The sequence below is a fragment of the Notolepis coatsorum genome (assembly GCF_963971535.1).
Source record: "Notolepis coatsorum genome assembly, chromosome: 5".
Taxonomy (NCBI): domain Eukaryota; kingdom Metazoa; phylum Chordata; class Actinopteri; order Aulopiformes; family Paralepididae; genus Notolepis; species Notolepis coatsorum.
Genome location: NC_140169.1, coordinates 35,934,915 through 35,948,343, shown reverse-complemented (window position 1 = coordinate 35,948,343; position 13,429 = coordinate 35,934,915). Strand labels below are relative to the sequence as shown.

At 46.8% G+C, this 13,429-nt stretch overlaps 1 protein-coding gene across 7 annotated transcripts in view; it reads left to right on the top strand.

Annotated features, from left to right (window-relative positions):
• Nucleotides 1-13,429, top strand: part of LOC311227921 (uncharacterized protein) — a 196,265-nt gene that overhangs the window by 129,790 nt on the left and 53,046 nt on the right. For 4 of the 7 annotated variants that reach the window (XM_084313783.1, XM_084313785.1, XM_084313784.1 and 1 more), the window contains exons 6-7: nucleotides 12,471-12,515; nucleotides 12,769-12,813. The exons of 1 other annotated variant lie outside the window; for it this stretch is intronic. In XM_084313783.1, coding sequence (XP_084169909.1) covers nucleotides 12,471-12,515; nucleotides 12,769-12,813 — 90 coding nt within the window. The remainder of the gene's footprint in view (nucleotides 1-12,470; nucleotides 12,516-12,768; nucleotides 12,814-13,429) is intronic. 2 more of the 7 variants (XM_084313787.1, XM_084313786.1) reach the window with 2 other exon arrangements.

The window sequence follows — 13,429 nt, the reverse complement described above, 5'->3', positions numbered from 1 at the left end:
CTTCCAAACCACTTCTACATAGTACAGGGTGACAGTGGCTCAGGAGGTACTGTAGAACAGTTGTCTGGTTATCAGAATATTAGGGGGTACGGTTAGACACCAGCTCTGGAGGTAGAGTGGTCGTCCGGTAATCAGAAGTTTAGGGGGTAGGGTTAAACAGTGGATCTGGAGGTAGAGTCGTTGTCTGGTAATCGGAAGGTTATGGGGTAGGGTTAGACAGTGGCTCAGGAGGTAGATCGGTCGTCTGGTAATCAGAAGGTTAGGGGTAGGGTTAGACGGTGGCTAAGGAGAGTAGAGCGGTCGTCTGGTAATCAGAAGGTTAGCTGGTAGGGTTACAGGTGGACAGTGGCTCAGAAGGTACAGTAGAGTGGTCGTCTAGCTCTAGTAAACACATTGTTAGGGAGTATGTTTAGACAGTGGGTCAGGAGGTAGAGAGGTCATCTGGTAATCAGAAGGTTAGGGGGTAGTGTTAAACAGAGGCTCTGGAGGTAGAGTTGTCGTCTGGTAATCGGAAGGTTATGGGGTAGGGTTAGAGTGTGGCTCAGGAGGTAGAGCGGTTGTCTGGTAATCAGAAGGTTAGGGGGTAGGGTTAGATGGTGGCTCAGGAGAGTAGAGTGGTCGTCTGTTAATCAGAAGGTTAGGAGGTATGGTTAGACTGTGGCTCAGGAGGTAGAGCGGTGATCTTGTAATCAGAAGGTTAGCTGGAAGGGTTACAAGTGGACAGTGGCTCAGAAGGTACAGTAGAGTGGTCGTCTAGTAAACACATTGTTACGGGAGTAGGTTTAGACAATGGCTCGGAGGTAGAGAGGTCATCTGGTAATCAGAATGTTATGAGGTAGGTTTAGACATTGGCTCAGTAGGTAGAGCGGTCATCTCGTAAACAGAAAGTTAGGGGGTAGGGTTAGACAATGGCTCAGGAGGTAGAGAAGTCATTTGGTAATCACAAGGTTTAGGGGTAGGGTTTGACAGTGGCTCAGGAGGCAGTGCTCTACCCTCTGAGCCACTGTCTAACATTACCCCTTAACCTTCTGATTACCACACAACCGCTGTTTTGTTCTCTGACAGCTCCTACGGTCACGGAAGAGACTGCTGCCACTGAGGCTACTATAGGTAAATAAAAAGTGTCTAATTTCATGTGATTAAAACAACCTCTAAAAGTCTTCAACAAAGCTGTAGCAGCACAACTTCCAAACCACTTCTACATAGTACAGGGCGACAGTGGCTCAGGAGGTACAGTAGAGTGGTCGTCTAGTAAACACATTGTTAGGGGAGTAGGTTTAGACAGTGGCTCAGGAGGTAGAGAGGTCATCTGGTAATCAGAAGTTTAGGGGGTAGTGTTAAACAGTGGCTCTGGAGGTAGAGTTGTCGTCTGGTAATCGGAAGGTTATGGGGTAGGGTTAGACAGTGGCTTAGGAGGTAGAGCGGTCGTCTGGTAATCAGAAGGTTAGGGGGTAGGGTTAGACGGTGGCTCAGGAGAGTAGAGCGGTCGTCTGGTAATCAGACGGTTAAGAGGTATGGTTAGACAGTGGCTCAGGAGGTAGAGCGGTGATCTTGTAATCAGAAGGTTAGCTGGAAGGGTTACAGGTGGACAGTGGCTCAGAAGGTACAGTAGAGTGGTCGTCTAGTAAACACATTATTAGGGGAGTAGGTTTAGACAGTGGCTCAGGAGGTAGAGAGGGCATCTGGTAATCAGAAGGTTAAGGGGTAGGTTTAGACAGTGGCTCAGGAGGTAGAGCGGTCCGGTAATCAGAATGTTATGAGGTAGGTTTAGACATTGGCTCAGTAGGTAGAACGGTCATCTTGTAAACAGAAAGTTAGGGGGTAGGGTTAGACAATGGCTCAGGAGGTAGAGAAGTCATCTGGTAATCACAAGGTTTAGGGTTAGGGTTTGACAGTGGGTCAGGAGGCAGTGCTCTACCCTCTGAGCCACTGTCTAACATTATCCCCTAACCTTCTGATTACCACACAACCGCTGTTTTGTTCTCTGACAGCTCCTACGGTCACAGAAGAGGCTGCTGCCACTGAGGCTCCTATAGGTAAATAAAAAGTGTCTAATTTTATGTGATTAAAACAACCTCTAAAAGTCTTCAACAAAGCTGTAGCAGCACAACTTCCAAACCACTTCTACATAGTACAGGGTGACAGTGGCTCAGGAGGTACAGTAGAACAGTTGTCTGGTTATCAGAATATTAGGGGGTACGGTTAGACACCAGCTCTGGAGGTAGAGTGGTCGTCCGGTAATCAGAAGTTTAGGGGGTAGGATTAAACAGTGGATCTGGAGGTAGAGTCGTCGTCTGGTAATCGGAAGGTTATGGGGTAGGGTTAGACAGTGGCTAAGGAGAGTAGAGCGGTCGTCTGGTAATCAGAAGGTTAGGAGGTATGGTTAGACAGTGGCTCAGGAGGTAGAGTGATGATCTTGTAATCAGAAGGTTAGCTGGAAGGGTTACAGGTGGACAGTGGCTCAGAATGTACAGTAGAGTGGTCGTCTAGTAAACACATTGTTAGGGAGTAGGTTTAGACAGTGGCTCAGGAGGTAGAGAGGTCATCTGGTATTCAGAATGTTATGAGCTAGGACAGTGGCTCAAGTTTCAAGTTTCAAGTTGGAGGTAGAGAACACATTGTTAGGGAGTAGGTTTAGACAGTGGCTCAGGAGGTAGAGAGGGCATCTGGTAATCAGAATGTTAAGGGGTAGGTGTAGACAGTGGCTCAGGAGGTAGAGCGGTCCGGTAATCAGAATGTTATGAGGTAGGTTTAGACATTGGCTTAGTAGGTAGAACGGTCATCTTGTAAACGGAAGAGGCTGCTGCCACTGAGGCTCCTATAGGTAAATAAAAAGTGTCTAATTTCATGTGATTAAAATAACCTCTAAAAGTCTTCAACAAAACTGTAGCAGCACAACTTCTAAACCACTTCTACATAGTACAGGGTGACAAGGACTCAGGAGGTACAGTAGAACAGTTGTCTGGTTATCAGAATATTAGGGGGTACGGTTAGACACCAGCTCTGGAGGTAGAGTGGTCGTCCGGTAATCAGAAGTTTAGGGGGTAGGGTTAAACAGTGGATCTGGAGGTAGAGTCGTCGTCTGGTAATCGGAAGGTTATGGGGTAGGGTTAGACAGTGGCTCAGGAGGTAGATCGGTCATCTGGTAATCAGAAGGTTAGGGGTAGGGTTAGACGGTGGCTAAGGAGAGTAGAGCGGTCGTCTGGTAATCAGAAGGTTAGGAGGTATGGTTAGACAGTGGCTCAGGAGGTAGAGCGTGATCTTGTAATCAGAAGGTTAGCTGGTAGGGTTACAGGTGGACAGTGGCTCAGAAGGTACAGTAGAGTGGTCGTCTAGTAAACACATTGTTAGGGAGTATGTTTAGACAGTGGCTCAGGAGGTAGATCGGTCGTCTGGTAATCAGAAGGTTAGGGGTAGGGTTAGACGGTGGCTAAGGAGAGTAGAGCGGTCGTCTGGTAATCAGAAGGTTAGCTGGTAGGGTTACAGGTGGACAGTGGCTCAGAAGGTACAGTAGAGTGGTCGTCTAATAAACACATTGTTAGGGAGTATGTTTAGACAGTGTGTCAGGAGGTAGAGAGGTCATCTGGTAATCAGAAGGTTAGGGGGTAGTGTTAAACAGAGGCTCTGGAGGTAGAGTTGTCGTCTGGTAATCGGAAGGTTATGGGGTAGGGTTAGAGTGTGGCTCAGGAGGTAGAGCGGTTGTCTGGTAATCAGAAGGTTAGGGGGTAGGGTTAGATGGTGGCTCAGGAGAGTAGAGCGGTCGTCTGGTAATCAGAAGGTTAGGAGGTATGGTTAGACTGTAGCTCAGGAGGTAGAGCGGTGATCTTGTAATCAGAAGGTTAGTTGGAAGGGTTACAGGTGGACAGTGGCTCAGAAGGTACAGTAGAGTGGTCGTCTAGTACAGTGTCTCTCAACTGGTGGGTCGCGACCCAAAAGTGGGTCGCGGGGCCATTTTGAGTGGGTCGCGGATGTGTGTAAAAAAAAAAGTAAAAAAAAAAAAAAAGTAAAAATTTTTTTTTTTTTTTTCACTACCTATCTTTGTGAAAGTGGCTTCTCAGCTCTGGTACAGCTGAAGACAAAGTGGAGGAACAGATTGGACATTGAGCATGACCTCAGAGTTGCTTTGTCTACCATCACCCCAGACTTTGAGACTCTTGTCAGGAGCAAACATCATCCCCAGTTATCCCATTAGTTCCCTGCATGTTAAGCTAAGAAGTCTGCTAAGAAGGATATATTATTTATTATTATTATTATTATTTTATTTCATTGTGTTTTTAGCCCTTAGTTGCACTTTTGTTGCAACCCCAGTTATCCCATTAGTTCCCCCAAACGTAGGTCTGTTATGTTAAGCTAAGAAATCTGCTAAGAAGCATATTATTTATTATTATTTTATTTCATTGGGTTTTTAGCCCTAATTGCACTTTTATTGCAATCCCATTAGTTCCCCCAAACTTAGGTCTGTTATGTTAAGCTAAGAAGTCTGCTAAGAAGCATAATTATTTATTATTATTATTTAATTTCATTGTGTTTTTAGCCCTAGTTGCACTTTTGTTGCAACCCCAGTTATCCCATTAGTTCCCCCAAACTTAGGTCTGTTATGTTAAGCTAAGAAATCTGCTAAGAAGCATATTATTTATTATTATTTTATTTCATTGGGTTTTAGCCCTAGTTGCACTTTTGTTGCCCACTCTATTATCCCATTAGTTCCCCCAAATGTAGGTATGTTATGTTAAGCTAAGAAATCTGCTAAGAAGCATATATTATTTATCATTCTTTTATTTCATTGGGTTTTTAGCAATAGTTGCACTTTTGTTGCACTTTTTTGTGTTTATTTCATGTTTTGAAAGATTGCGTATTACTGCAAATATTGTTTTTTACATAAATCATAGTGGTTAAAAATGTTGGGTCGCGACTTAATGACTAAGGAAAATGTTGGGTCCCGAGGCAGGACCAGTTGAGAACCACTGGTCTAGTAAACACATTGTTAGGGGAGTAGGTTTAGACAGTGGCTCAGAAGGTAGAGAGGTCATCTGGTAATCAGAATGTTATGAGGTAGGTTTGGACATTGGCTCAGTAGGTAAAGTGGTCATCTTGTAAGCAGAAAGTTAGGGGGTAGGGTTAGACAATGGCTCAGGAGGTAGAGAAGTCATCTGGTAATCACAAGGTTTAGGGGTAGGGTTTGACAGTGGGTCAGGAGGCAGTGCTCTACCCTCTGAGCCACTGTCTAACATTACCCCCTGACCTTCTGATTACCACACGACCGCTGTTTTGTTCTCTGACAGCTCCTACGGTCACGGAAGAGGCTGCTGCCACTGAGGCTACTATAGGTAAATAAAAAGTGTCTAATTTCATGTGATTAAAACAACCTCTAAAAGTCTTCAACAAAGCTGTAGCAGCACAACTTCCAAACCACTTCTACATAGTACAGGGCGACAGTGACTCAGGAGGTACAGTAGAGTGGTCGTCTAGTAAACACATTGTTAGGGGAGTAGGTTTAGACAGTGGCTCAGGAGGTAGAGAGGTCATCTGGTAATCAGAAGTTTAGGGGGTAGTGTTAAACAGTGGCTCTGGAGGTAGAGTTGTCGTCTGGTAATCGGAAGGTTATGGGGTAGGGTTAGACAGTGGCTCAGGAGGTAGAGCGGTCGTCTGGTAATCAGAAGGTTAGGGGGTAGGGTTAGACGGTGGCTCAGGAGAGTAGAGCGGTCGTCTGGTAATCAGACGGTTAAGAGGTATGGTTAGATAGTGGCTCAGGAGGTAGAGCGGTGATCTTGTTATCAGAAGGTTAGCTGGAAGGGTTACAGGTGGACAGTGGCTCAGAAGGTACAGTAGAGTGGTCGTCTAGTAAACACATTATTAGGGGAGTAGGTTTAGACAGTGGCTCAGGAGGTAGAGAGGGCATCTGGTAATCAGAAGGTTAAGGGGTAGGTTTAGACAGTGGCTCAGGAGGTAGAGCGGTCCGGTAATCAGAATGTTATGAGGTAGGTTTAGACATTGGCTCAGTAGGTAGAACGGTCATCTTGTAAACAGAAAGTTAGGGGGTAGGGTTAGACAATGGCTCAGGAGGTAGAGAAGTCATCTGGTAATCACAAGGTTTAGGGTTAGGGTTTGACAGTGGCTCAGGAGGCAGTGCTCTACCCTCTGAGCCACTGTCTAACATTACCCCCTAACCTTCTGATTACCACACGACCGCTGTTTTGTTCTCTGACAGCTCCTACGGTCACGGAAGAGGCTGCTGCCACTGAGGCTCCTATAGGTAAATAAAAAGTGTCTAATTTCATGTGATTAAAACAACCTCTAAAAGTCTTCAACAAAACTGTAGCAGCACAACTTCCAAACCACTTCTACATAGTACAGGGTGACAGTGGCTCAGGAGGTACTGTAGAACAGTTGTCTGGTTATCAGAATATTAGGGGGTACGGTTAGACACCAGCTCTGGAGGTAGAGTGGTCGTCCGGTAATCAGAAGTTTAGGGGGTAGGGTTAAACAGTGGATCTGGAGGTAGAGTCGTTGTCTGGTAATCGGAAGGTTATGGGGTAGGGTTAGACAGTGGCTCAGGAGGTAGATCGGTCGTCTGGTAATCAGAAGGTTAGGGGTAGGGTTAGACGGTGGCTAAGGAGAGTAGAACGGTCGTCTGGTAATCAGAAGGTTAGCTGGTAGGGTTACAGGTGGACAGTGGCTCAGAAGGTACAGTAGAGTGGTCGTCTAGCTCTAGTAAACACATTGTTCGGGAGTATGTTTAGACAGTGGGTCAGGAGGTAGAGAGGTCATCTGGTAATCAGAAGGTTAGGGGGTAGTGTTAAACAGAGGCTCTGGAGGTAGAGTTGTCGTCTGGTAATCGGAAGGTTATGGGGTAGGGTTAGAGTGTGGCTCAGGAGGTAGAGCGGTTGTCTGGTAATCAGAAGGTTAGGGGGTAGGGTTAGATGGTGGCTCAGGAGAGTAGAGTGGTCGTCTGTTAATCAGAAGGTTAGGAGGTATGGTTAGACTGTGGCTCAGGAGGTAGAGCGGTGATCTTGTAATCAGAAGGTTAGCTGGAAGGGTTACAAGTGGACAGTGGCTCAGAAGGTACAGTAGAGTGGTCGTCTAGTAAACACATTGTTACGGGAGTAGGTTTAGACAATGGCTCGGAGGTAGAGAGGTCATCTGGTAATCAGAATGTTATGAGGTAGGTTTAGACATTGGCTCAGTAGGTAGAGCGGTCATCTCGTAAACAGAAAGTTAGGGGGTAGGGTTAGACAATGGCTCAGGAGGTAGAGAAGTCATTTGGTAATCACAAGGTTTAGGGGTAGGGTTTGACAGTGGCTCAGGAGGCAGTGCTCTACCCTCTGAGCCACTGTCTAACATTACCCCTTAACCTTCTGATTACCACACAACCGCTGTTTTGTTCTCTGACAGCTCCTACGGTCACGGAAGAGACTGCTGCCACTGAGGCTACTATAGGTAAATAAAAAGTGTCTAATTTCATGTGATTAAAACAACCTCTAAAAGTCTTCAACAAAGCTGTAGCAGCACAACTTCCAAACCACTTCTACATAGTACAGGGCGACAGTGGCTCAGGAGGTACAGTAGAGTGGTCGTCTAGTAAACACATTGTTAGGGGAGTAGGTTTAGACAGTGGCTCAGGAGGTAGAGAGGTCATCTGGTAATCAGAAGTTTAGGGGGTAGTGTTAAACAGTGGCTCTGGAGGTAGAGTTGTCGTCTGGTAATCGGAAGGTTATGGGGTAGGGTTAGACAGTGGCTCAGGAGGTAGAGCGGTCGTCTGGTAATCAGAAGGTTAGGGGGTAGGGTTAGACGGTGGCTCAGGAGAGTAGAGCGGTCGTCTGGTAATCAGACGGTTAAGAGGTATGGTTAGACAGTGGCTCAGGAGGTAGAGCGGTGATCTTGTAATCAGAAGGTTAGCTGGAAGGGTTACAGGTGGACAGTGGCTCAGAAGGTACAGTAGAGTGGTCGTCTAGTAAACACATTATTAGGGGAGTAGGTTTAGACAGTGGCTCAGGAGGTAGAGAGGGCATCTGGTAATCAGAAGGTTAAGGGGTAGGTTTAGACAGTGGCTCAGGAGGTAGAGCGGTCCGGTAATCAGAATGTTATGAGGTAGGTTTAGACATTGGCTCAGTAGGTAGAACGGTCATCTTGTAAACAGAAAGTTAGGGGGTAGGGTTAGACAATGGCTCAGGAGGTAGAGAAGTCATCTGGTAATCACAAGGTTTAGGGTTAGGGTTTGACAGTGGCTCAGGAGGCAGTGCTCTACCCTCTGAGCCACTGTCTAACATTATCCCCTAACCTTCTGATTACCACACAACCGCTGTTTTGTTCTCTGACAGCTCCTACGGTCACAGAAGAGGCTGCTGCCACTGAGGCTCCTATAGGTAAATAAAAAGTGTCTAATTTTATGTGATTAAAACAACCTCTAAAAGTCTTCAACAAAGCTGTAGCAGCACAACTTCCAAACCACTTCTACATAGTACAGGGTGACAGTGGCTCAGGAGGTACTGTAGAACAGTTGTCTGGTTATCAGAATATTAGGGGGTACGGTTAGACACCAGCTCTGGAGGTAGAGTGGTCGTCCGGTAATCAGTAGTTTAGGGGGTAGGATTAAACAGTGGATCTGGAGGTAGAGTCGTCGTCTGGTAATCGGAAGGTTATGGGGTAGGGTTAGACAGTGGATCAGGAGGTAGATCGGTCGTCTGGTAATCAGAAGGTTAGGGGTAGGGTTAGACGGTGGCTAAGGAGAGTAGAGCGGTCGTCTGGTAATCAGAAGGTTAGGAGGTATGGTTAGACAGTGGCTCAGGAGGTAGAGTGATGATCTTGTAATCAGAAGGTTAGCTGGAAGGGTTACAGGTGGACAGTGGCTCAGAATGTACAGTAGAGTGGTCGTCTAGTAAACACATTGTTAGGGAGTAGGTTTAGACAGTGGCTCAGGAGGTAGAGAGGTCATCTGGTATTCAGAATGTTATGAGCTAGGACAGTGGCTCAGGAGGTAGAGCGGTCGTCTGGTAATCAGAAGGTTAGGGGGTAGGGTTAGACGGTGGCTCAGGAGAGTAGAGCGGTCGTCTGGTAATCAGACGGTTAAGAGGTATGGTTAGACAGTGGCTCAGGAGGTAGAGCGGTGATCTTGTTATCAGAAGGTTAGCTGGAAGGGTTACAGGTGGACAGTGGCTCAAAAGGTACAGTAGAGTGGTCGTCTAGTAAACACATTATTAGGGGAGTAGGTTTAGACAGTGGCTCAGGAGGTAGAGAGGGCATCTGGTAATCAGAATGTTAAGGGGTAGGTTTAGACAGTGGCTCAGGAGGTAGAGCGGTCCGGTAATCAGAATGTTATGAGGTAGGTTTAGACATTGGCTTAGTAGGTAGAACGGTCATCTTGTAAACAGAAAGTTAGGGGTTAGGGTTAGACAATGGCTCAGGAGGTAGAGAAGTCATCTGGTAATCACAAGGTTTAGGGTTAGGGTTTGACAGTGGCTCAGGAGGCAGTGCTCTACCCTCTGAGCCACTGTCTAACATTACCCCCTAACCTTCTGATTACCACACGACCGCTGTTTTGTTCTCTGACAGCTCCTACGGTCACGGAAGAGGCTGCTGCCACTGAGGCTCCTATAGGTAAATAAAAAGTGTCTAATTTCATGTGATTAAAACAACCTCTAAAAGTCTTCAACAAAACTGTAGCAGCACAACTTCTAAACCCCTTCTACATAGTACAGGGTGACAAGGACTCAGGAGGTACAGTAGAACAGTTGTCTGGTTATCAGAATATTAGGGGGTACGGTTAGACACCAGCTCTGGAGGTAGAGTGGTCGTCCGGTAATCAGAAGTTTAGGGGGTAGGGTTAAACAGTGGATCTGGAGGTAGAGTCGTCGTCTGGTAATCGGAAGGTTATGGGGTAGGGTTAGACAGTGGCTCAGGAGGTAGATCGGTCATCTGGTAATCAGAAGGTTAGGGGTAGGGTTAGACGGTGGCTAAGGAGAGTAGAGCGGTCGTCTGGTAATCAGAAGGTTAGGAGGTATGGTTAGACAGTGGCTCAGGAGGTAGAGCGTGATCTTGTAATCAGAAGGTTAGCTGGTAGGGTTACAGGTGGACAGTGGCTCAGAAGGTACAGTAGAGTGGTCGTCTAGTAAACACATTGTTAGGGAGTATGTTTAGACAGTGGCTCAGGAGGTAGATCGGTCGTCTGGTAATCAGAAGGTTAGGGGTAGGGTTAGACGGTGGCTAAGGAGAGTAGAGCGGTCGTCTGGTAATCAGAAGGTTAGCTGGTAGGGTTACAGGTGGACAGTGGCTCAGAAGGTACAGTAGAGTGGTCGTCTAATAAACACATTGTTAGGGAGTATGTTTAGACAGTGTGTCAGGAGGTAGAGAGGTCATCTGGTAATCAGAAGGTTAGGGGGTAGTGTTAGAGTGTGGCTCAGGAGGTAGAGCGGTTGTCTGGTAATCAGAAGGTTAGGGGGTAGGGTTAGATGGTGGCTCAGGAGAGTAGAGCAGTCGTCTGTTAATCAGAAGGTTAGGAGGTATGGTTAGACTGTGGCTCAGGAGGTAGAGCGGTGATCTTGTAATCAGAAGGTTAGCTGGAAGGGTTACAGGTGGACAGTGGCTCAGAATGTACAGTAGAGTGGTCGTCTAGTAAACACATTGTTAGGGAGTAGGTTTAGACAGTGGCTCAGAAGGTAGAGAGGTCATCTGGTATTCAGAATGTTATCAGCTCGGACATTGGCTCAGTAGGTAGAGCGGTCATCTCGTAAACAGAAAGTTAGGGGGTAGGGTTAGACAATGGCTCAGGAGGTAGAGATGTCATCTGGTAATCCAAGGTTTAGGGGTAGGGTTCGACAGTTGCTCAGGAGGCAGTGCTCTACCCTCTGAGCCACTGTCTAACATTACCCCCTGACCTTCTGATTACCACACGACCGCTGTTTTGTTCTCTGACAGCTCCTACGGTCACGGAAGAGGCTGCTGCCACTGAGGCTCCTATAGGTAATTAAAAAGTGTCTAATTTCATGTAATTAAAACAACCTCTAAAAGTCTTCAACAAAGCTGTAGCAGCACAATTTCCATACCACTTCTACATAGTACAGGGCGACAGTGGCTCAGGAGGTACAGTAGAACAGTCGTGGTTATCAGAATATTAGGGGGTAGGGTTAAACACCAGCTCTGAAGGTAGAGTGGTCATCCGGTAATCAGAAGGTTAGGGCGTAAGGTTAGACAGTGGCTCAGGAGGTAGAGCGGTCGTCTGGTAATCAGAAGGTTAGGAGGTAGGGTTAGACAATGGCTCAGTAGGTAGAGAAGTCATCTGGTAATCAAAAGTTTAATGGGGTAGGTTTGGACAGTGGCTCAGGAGGTAGAGCGGTCATCTGGTAATCAGAAGGTTAGGAGGTAGGGTTAGACAGTGGCTCAGGAGGTAGAGCAGTGATCTTGTAATCAGAAGGTTTAGGGGTAGGGTTTGACAGTGGCTCAGGAGGCTAAGCTCTACCCCCTGAGCAACAGTCTAACATTACCCCCTAACCTTCTGATTACCACACGACCGCTGTTTTGTTCTCTGACAGCTCCTGCGGTCGAGAAAGAAGCTGCTGCCACTGAGGCTTGTTTATAGGTAAACAAAAAAGTGTCTAATTTCATGTCATTAAGAACAACCTCTAAAAGTCTTCAGCAAAGTTGTAGTAGTGCAACTTCCAGACCACTTCTACATAGTATTGGGGGACAGTTGCTCAGGAGGTAGAGCGGTCGTCTTATCTGGTAATCAGAAGGTTAGGAGGTAGGGTTAGACAGTGGTTCAAGAGAGTAGATCTGTCATCTAGCAATCAGAAGGTTAGGGGGTAGGGTTAGACAGTGGCTCAGTGGCTCATAGGCGGCGGGTATATAAGGCACGGGGAGGCAATGCCGACCCAGTCTGCACATTATTATAGGAAGCCTAGGCTACGATATTGTGTGTGTGTGTGGGCTGCTGCAGCCCGGTGGTGACAATACGCAAGGGTCGGCCAACCAAGGTGTCAATGGCAGTAGGTCTGGTGGCCGTTAACATTCCAGACTGCAGGCAGTAACCAATCACGCCGCATCATCAAACTAACCGATGCCAGTCTGGTCTTCAAAACCCTCCATGGTCTAGCCCCACCCCCACTTTCCGATTTCGCGTGTAGTCTTTTACCAACAAACTTGCAGTTCCGCGTTCGGGTTCAGAACTGTTGTACCAAGCATGAGTTGTTTGGTCTTCGAATAGACGCAACCTGGACAGCACCGTTTGCGTGCAAGCAAAAAAGAAAAAGGGAACATTTTGCGCGCTCCGAGCGAGTCCCATCCCATAGTAGCCTACCCTAATGTCCAGCTCAACCGCCGCCTATGCTCAGGAGATAGAGAGGCCATCTGGTAATCACAAGGTTTAGGAGTAGGGTTTGACAGTGGCTCAGGAGGAAGTTCGCTACCCCCTGACCACTGTCTAACCCTACACCCTAACTTTCTGATGACCACATGACCACTGTTTTGTTTTCTGACAGCTCCTGCGTTTGAGGAAGAGGCTGTCGCCACTGAGGCTCCTATAGGTAAACTAAAATGTGTCTCATTTCATCTCATTAAAACAACTTCTAAAAGTCTTCAACAAAGCTGTTTTAGCACAACCTCCAGACCACTTCTACATAGTACAGGGCGACAGTGGCTCAGGAGGTACAGTTTAGCAGTTGTCTGATAATCAGAAGGTTAGGGGGTAGGGTTAGACAGTGGCTCAGGCGGTAGAGCTCTACCCCTAACCCCCTAACCTTCTGATTACCAGATGACTGCTGTTTTGTTTTCTGACAGCTCCTGTGGCAGAGGAAGAGGCTGCTGCCACTGAGGCTCCTATAGGTAAACAAAAAAGTGGCTAATTTTATGTCAACCTCTTAGACAACCTCTAAAAGTCTTCAACAAAGCTGTAGTAGCATAACAAACTAGGGTTCCTTGTCCGATTCAGTCTCCTCTTGGCCTGTCCCCTTGAGCAAGACACTTAACCCCTAACTGCTCCTGATGAGCAAGTTGGCACATCAACACAACCTTTCATATCTCTTCTATGATCTCTTTGTTGTCATGGGGACAACCTTCCAAACAACTTGGATACAACTGGCACAGGATGACCAGTAAACCGCTTCTTTACAGCGAGTTCTAAATGACTTCAAAGCAACCCTGAACAACCTCTTAATGGCTTATTGGAGCCCCTTAACAACATCTCAATGGTTCACTGGAGCCCCTTAACAGCCTCTTAACGTCTTTCTGGAAAGAACAATTAGATAAGGCCTTGTCCTCAAAACATTGGAGATGTTTCCTAATCCAGTCTCCAGGATTCCCAGGGAGAGGACCAGTTCATCTTATCTGATCAGATAAGATAGGATATGACTAATCTTATCTGTCCCTGTGTGCATGTTGTGTGTGTGTGTGTGTGTGTGTGTGTGTGTGTGTGTGTGTGTGTGTGTGTGTGTGTGTGTGT